The following is a 6241-nucleotide window of genomic DNA, read 5'->3' as shown; positions in this document are numbered from 1 at the left end:
GACGGAATAGGAACGTGTCCGAGACGAAAGAAGGCGCGGAGCGTTGATTGAAGGACAGAGTAAGTTAGGCGTGAGTTTGAAGAGTCGCTCTGTGACACCCCGGTGCCCGCCTGAGGAAAACGCAATCACTGCAGAGAAGTTGTCCCTTGTAACTGTGGCCTTATTCCCTGAACTCATTTAAATATGGAAACTGTACATAGATATTTAGCATATTTATATCCCTGCGTGTCTGGTGTTTGTGATTTGAGTTGTCTATGCGGTCGGACGTCTCATTAATTTATCCATCGGGTCTGACTGCCACGTGAAGCCGCTGTCCTGGTGTTGACCACCAGAAGGGTTCTTCTCGAACTGAAGAGGCGATGCTGCTGTAAAATTGCAATCTCAGTAGCAGGTGATTGCAGGGTTGTTCCGCGTCTTTTTTTTTTTTTTTTTTTTTTTTTTTTTTTTTGTTCTTTTTAAACACACGATTTCAATCTTTCGAAGAGTCCCTGACAGACAAACCACTTCAGTCTTTATCGTCACATCTGGGCCATTAAGTTATCAAAGCGTCTGGTTTATTAGGGCTACGTTCGTGGATGGCTTTGCACTGTTTACATGGAACACAGAAGAACAGCTTGTTATTCACGACGTGAAATCCACGATCTGCCCTCCAGATTTAGCCGTCACGTTAAATCATGAGTGTCTGGGGTTTTCTGTTTCTGTGGTCTTAATATTATTTTTTGTACGCGTCTATTTAATAAAAACATACATATGTTCTTTATGGACCTGTATTCAGCCATCAGATTTTGATGTTGTTTCACTGTAATTATTATTAAAGGTTGTTAAACAACATGTAGTTAAAGGATTATAAAAAGTGCAATTGCAGGGTTGTTGTTATTGGTATCCTCTTCGCTACACAGGAGTCATCCTGCTGTCCATTAAGCTCTTCTCTGACTGCCCTGCCCCCCTTTTCTACCTTTATTCTGTGTTTATATATCTATATCTCTATGTTGATGTGAGCTACATGCTTTCACGTGATGCACAGTCACTAGAGTATGCTTGCGGTAACTTTCTCGCCATGCACACGCACTCTACCCTGCAAACATGACAACACTTTAGTGCCTTGCATCCTCACTAATGACCAGTTTTGATCTGTCGCTGGGAGCCAGTGAGCTACGCTTGCGCCAGTTCTTCAGTCATCATACGTCCAACGCCGAAACACACACACACACACACACACACACACACGGGACTGCGGCGCTGAGCAAACGTGTCCTTTCTAGATTTGTGTTGTGTTTGCATCATTCCTTCATCGGCTGGCTTCTGTTTTGTGGATTTATCCTGAGACCCTTATCGTAGTCCGGCGGCGAGCGAGCGAGCGAGCTTAGTGAAGGTGTAGAGGTGAAGGCGCCGGCTCAGCTTCCTGTCACCACCTCCTGTGGACGCCACGCTGTCATGACTCTTCTTGCCTGCCCGTAGTTTGGATGAATAGTTAAAACTTCTCTAGAGAAAAAATAAGTTACTGCAATGCAGAATATGCAATGTGTAAAAGTTTTATAGGGGCTGAGGGGTAACGGAAACATTTGCATGCTGTTGAGGGTTGTTACTGACTTCGATGTTTTTGATATTGGAATTTTGGATTTCTTTTTTTTTTTTTTTTTTCTCTCTCTCTTTGCCTTCTGGATTCCTTGCAAGTAATGGATGTTAATATACCGTTCACCAATATCACAGGCACGCGCTCACTATCAGTCGGGCCGTTTATGGTTTCTGCATGCTGGCTTCACTGGTGTTCCGTCTTGCAAAGGAAGGGTGACACATCTGGCCACTGTACAGCACGAGCTCACCGATCCTCCGCGCCCTCAGTCGTTATCAAAGATCCCACACAACTGTCTCCAGGCTACTGACATGCTGATATCTGTTGAAACTTATTTCTGATTCCTCCTAACTCTGTGATTCAGTGTCTTGTTTTTGTGTGCGTTTTTCACATTGTACAAAATGTAAAAACAAATAAAAATATCAATTTAATGTGTTCTTATTGGTTGCGTAACGGCTGATTCAGTGGGTTTCACTTCTCGTCAAACACGCGGGCAGCAACTTTTAAAACACCCTGAGAAATTGAGGAGTGTAGACCAGCAGATAGAAAATTAAGTTTTCAGTATGAAACGTTTTGACACAAACTCGGTTAAGCTGCTCAGATATTTTAAGCTGCAAAACAACCTCAACACTTTAATATACGTATGTTTATTTCTCAGATCTGTATTTACAATTAGCAAAAGTCTCAAGGCATGGACAAACCGTCTCGATGCGGAAGACAATGCGAGACAAACATGAGGTCAAACAGCTGGATCCCAACCTAATGTTCACGTGTCCAGCCTCCGCTTCTTCATGGACTGTCCCGGTCTGCAGGGGCTGCTGATCTCACCTGAAGATGGAGACGGTCTATCAGAGGCTGCAGCTTGGAGTCCACGCCCTGTGGACGGACAGGCTTACCTGGCCTGGCCTGATGGTGGGAGGATGTTTCCTGAGGTCTGAAGGACGACTGCGGCGTCCTGCTGCGCGTCTGCATGTGGTGATTCCCCGGCGTGCCGGGACGGCTCTCTCTGAGGGGCGGGTCACCGGTGGAGACCTCCAACCCCTCGACCCCATCCAGGGTGAAATCCCAAAGCTCCGGATCATCTGAGGAGGACGGGTCGAGATGCTGCTGACCAATGCGACACACGGAGTGGACTTGATGGCGCCAGGTGGAGGACGGCGTTACCTGCTCTGTGCTCGTCCATGGTTAAAGCTTTCCCGGGTGCCGCCGGCAGCCCAACACATACACTGTCAGTACCTGGCGGAAAGAAAAATCTGCTCAAATAAAACGTCCATAGAAGAGGGATTTCCTCCTGGCGGGAGGAAACCTTCGATACCAAATTGTGACGCTAAAAGGAGGAGGCTCCGCCAGAAGGTTGACAGCAGTCAAGTGGACCAAATTCAGATGTTAGTATCCGTCATGCACACCTCCCTATTTCTTCATGTTGTAGCCTGGACTGTTTCTGCAGCTCCACATGAGAAGGGTTATTTTCAGATTTCCTGTTTTCAATCTAATTTTCCCATCAGATGGCCTTCGGAGTGGCGTTTTCACTTCATCTGAACTTCCTGACTGAAAATTTTCAAAGCCCGTTGCTTCCGTGCTTTGCAGGCTGACCTGGTCTGGTGGCCACGTCCGCATCCACGGACTTCCCGCCGTCCGCTCTCTGTTGCAGCTTCTTCGCCTCCATCTCCTCCCTGAACTTCCGCTGCAGCTGCTGCTGCCGGAGCTTCCTCAGCTGCTTGGGGTCGGAGCGCGACCCCGACATGACGCCGTCCGCCGAGGCCGACTCTCGGCTTCGGGGAGAAAGGAAGAAGTCAGACGCGAGATCTTCGCGGCCGACACAGAGGAGACCCCGGTGCTTCTCACTTGGAGCCGCCGTCGTCAATCGTCCTGAGCTGAGCGGCGTCGGGGACGGGAGGGTCTGAACGTCCGGCCCTCTGGTCGGGGACCCGCAGCTCCTGAGGCGTCTGGGCCGAAGCCACCGCAGATACGAGCCCGGGAACCGGGACGGGAGCGGCGAAGCGAGCCCTCTCCACCGAGGGCTCCCCTTCGCGACGCTTGGTCTGGGCCAGATCCAGAGGAGGAGGCGGCTTCGGGGGGAAGGAGCGGCGATGAGATCCAGGCGGAGCGAGCGAAACAGAGAAGAGGAATGAGCGGCAGTTCCATCTCACCTGCTTGGGGATCTTGTTGATGGCCTGGAGATACTCTTTGTCCAGGATGCAGTTTCCCAGAGCGTTGCCAAAGCACCTGGACGAGACCAAACAACAACTAGCACCGGGGAGTTTGCACCCGCACGAGAGAGCAGATGATCCAAATCCAGTACTTCAGCGCTCTCTTCATGCCGTCAGTGACGGCTTCTTTTCTGGCCTTCTCCAGCGACAGGGCTTTGGACTTCAGCCCCTCGCTCACCCCGTAGCCCACATCTTCATGAAACGCTCCGTCCTGGACAGACAATGGCAGACGCACGCGGGTACAACGAGGAGCTCAGGATCGCGCCGAGAACATCGGGAAACAAGCAGACCTTCAGCTGCACTCTGATGAAGGCGCTGACTCCCACGTAGAACCTGCCATTGACCAGGTCCACGAAGTCTGAAAGACACCTGGGGTTAGAAGGTGAGGAGGAGCTCAACCGAGAAACGGGGTCTCCTCAGAGAGCCTTACCCACGTTCTGCTGGGAGATGGAGTGGGACCAGCCGTTGTACCCGAACATCTCATTGGCCAGGCTGATGACGCGGTGGCCTTCGATGTAGCACACCTAGAAGAAGGTTGGAGGTACGGGTTTACTCTGGGCACAACATACAACAATGCTACACACACACACACACACACACAATTTTCACAACTATGACCATGGTTGGGTAAAAGACCAAATAAACCTGAAACCACTGGTGGTTTGCACGTGCACACTGAGAAGACAGAAGGTGGCAGAGATGAAGATGTGGAGATTCCTCTTTGGGAGTGAGGAGGGTAGAGAGGATCAGGAAGGAGTCCATCAGATGGACAGCGCATGTTAAGATGTTGCAGAGGTAAAGTCAGACTGGGATGGTTTGGACACGGACAGAGGAGGGAGGGAGAAGATCTGGGTAGAAGGATGCTGAGGTTGGAGCTTCCGGGCAGGAGGACGAGGACACGGGGTTAGTTGACGTGAGAGAAGAGGGTTAGATGTTTGAGATGGTTGACTGTGGAGATCCCTGGAGGGAGCATAGAAGTTGCGTTTACTGTTTGCCCCGTTCTCATCTAAGCCACCACTCTGAGTCCAACTCAGGTTCCTCGGCTCCACGACGAAGCCCGAGAACCTGAACTCCGGTCATCCGGTGCACCTTCTGGAGAAAGTACAGCGACTGCGGCCGTGCATCGCCGTGGCAACCCTGTGAACGTGTCTCCGGATGTGGGTTATCTATCTACAGACACTCGCCCTTTGTCCTCCTCCGGCCACCCTGGTGCTGATGAACTCCGGCCCCAGCTTCTGCCGCAGGGCCCGGTGGACCGCCTGGTGCTCCTCGGCCGAGTAGGCACACTGGGGACACGGAGCCCGGGAGTCAGACACTTCATTTGTTGTTGTCATCTTCAAGTATTTAAATAGGAATTCAATATTTGTTGTCTTTCCGTGAAGCAAAATAGGACCACAAATCTCTAAACTCCGAGATGCAGGTTGTCCTGCTGGGTCCGAGACTCACCCTCCCAAACACCAACGCCCCTGCAGGGTTCTCCTCCTCCTTGGTGGACATGATGCCAGAAACCCTCCACCTAAACGGATGGATCTCAGGCGTCTCTGCTCTCTAGCGCCCCCCGGCGGCCGGAGGTCGCACTGCACCCGCGGCTCCTCACACAAAGGGCGGGTTTCGGCTCACTTTGCAGCTTTTGGCGGTTAGGCTTTATTGGTTTGCGGATTTAAATGCTCTAAACTGAGATTGTGAGAAGAAGACCAGAAGAATAAACTCCCGTTTGGCCTCGTCTGGAGCCCAAGCAGACTCAAGCTGGGCCTCTTGTTACGTCTAAGAGGTTATATTGGCCCATGGCGGGGCAGAAACTCACCCTGGCTACGAACACTCCGGTTATAAATCCCGAAAAGAAGCTACAGTGCGGGTGTGCTTTGCGGGCTGAGGGTGCGGGGTGTCCAGTACCGGTACTTCCCGCCAGACAACCGCCGGGGGAGGGGCTTGTGATGCGTTCAGGGAACGTCGGAAATTAGACACTCACACACGGAAGCCGCGAATATAAGAATTTAAACCGCGGAAATAATGTTTCACCCTCGGGTGCACGGGTGTGACATCGGTTTACCCGCTATCCTGACCGTTTCTGCCCACTAAAAGGCGATTTGATCGATTCTGAGCAGAGTCGGAGGAGCGGATGTTCGGATTTTCCGCCGAGGACCGTGAACGCATGGCGGCTGCTGTCTGGGCTTCTCCTCATTTTTCCATCTTTTCTCCTCCTTTCTTTTTGTTTTTCTCCGAAATATGGAGCGGGGAGTCGTGGAGGGTGCAGGGCCCCCTCCATGTTGCTGATCCGGGCTTTGCAGCGCACCGCTGTGAGCCCCCTCCTGATCCAATAAGAACAGATTAAATGTCACGACAAGCGTGAGAGGGCCGTCATTTTTGTGCGCAAAAACAACATAAAAGGGTTTTACAGTTCCAATTCTGCACGAATTGGGATTTAAAACCTATGAGGATGGTGATGGTGGTGTTGGTG

At 51.2% G+C, this 6241-nt stretch overlaps 1 protein-coding gene across 3 annotated transcripts; it reads right to left on the bottom strand.

The window, feature by feature from the left end:
* Positions 1–2219: 2219 nt before the first annotated feature.
* On the bottom strand, positions 2220–5663 carry rad52 (RAD52 homolog, DNA repair protein). 3 transcript variants are annotated; one of them, XM_086163472.1, is made up of 12 exons: positions 5588–5663; positions 5230–5457; positions 4968–5069; positions 4214–4307; positions 4074–4141; positions 3876–3994; positions 3724–3799; positions 3419–3642; positions 3167–3345; positions 2738–2809; positions 2470–2655; positions 2220–2401 (listed from the first exon to the last, which is right to left on the bottom strand). In XM_086163472.1, the coding sequence occupies exons 2-12, from the start codon at positions 5278–5280 to the stop codon at positions 2340–2342; spliced, it is 1233 nt and encodes a 410-aa protein (XP_086019598.1). In that variant the 5' UTR covers positions 5281–5457; positions 5588–5663; the 3' UTR covers positions 2220–2339. The 3 variants fall into 3 exon arrangements, with proteins under 3 accessions (XP_086019598.1, XP_086019597.1, XP_086019599.1); XM_086163471.1 differs by lacking the exon at positions 5588–5663 and having other exon boundaries at positions 5230–5546; XM_086163473.1 differs by lacking the exons at positions 4968–5069; positions 5230–5457; positions 5588–5663 and adding an exon at positions 4429–4946.
* Positions 5664–6241: the final 578 nt, after the last annotated feature.

This window comes from Fistularia commersonii, chromosome 17, assembly GCF_037954325.1.
Source record: "Fistularia commersonii isolate RoL2024-O1a breed Wild chromosome 17, RoL_Fcom_v1.0, whole genome shotgun sequence".
NCBI classification, from domain to species: Eukaryota; Metazoa; Chordata; class Actinopteri; order Syngnathiformes; family Fistulariidae; genus Fistularia; species Fistularia commersonii.
This window is presented reverse-complemented; position numbering and strand designations above follow the sequence as displayed.

What these genes read in the sequence shown, in the direction of transcription:
- rad52 (XM_086163472.1), bottom strand. Translation starts at nt 5,280, where the DNA reads ATGTCCACCAAGGAGGAGGAGAACCCTGCAGGGGCGTTGGTGTTTGGG. An exon ending in GGGCGTTGGTGTTTGGGAGG is followed by an intron (nt 5,070 to 5,229) that starts GTGAGTCTCGGA and finishes CCGTGTCCCCAG; the next exon opens with TGTGCCTACTCGGCCGAGGA. An exon ending in TGGCCGGAGGAGGACAAAGG is followed by an intron (nt 4,308 to 4,967) that starts GCGAGTGTCTGT and finishes ACCTTCTTCTAG; the next exon opens with GTGTGCTACATCGAAGGCCA.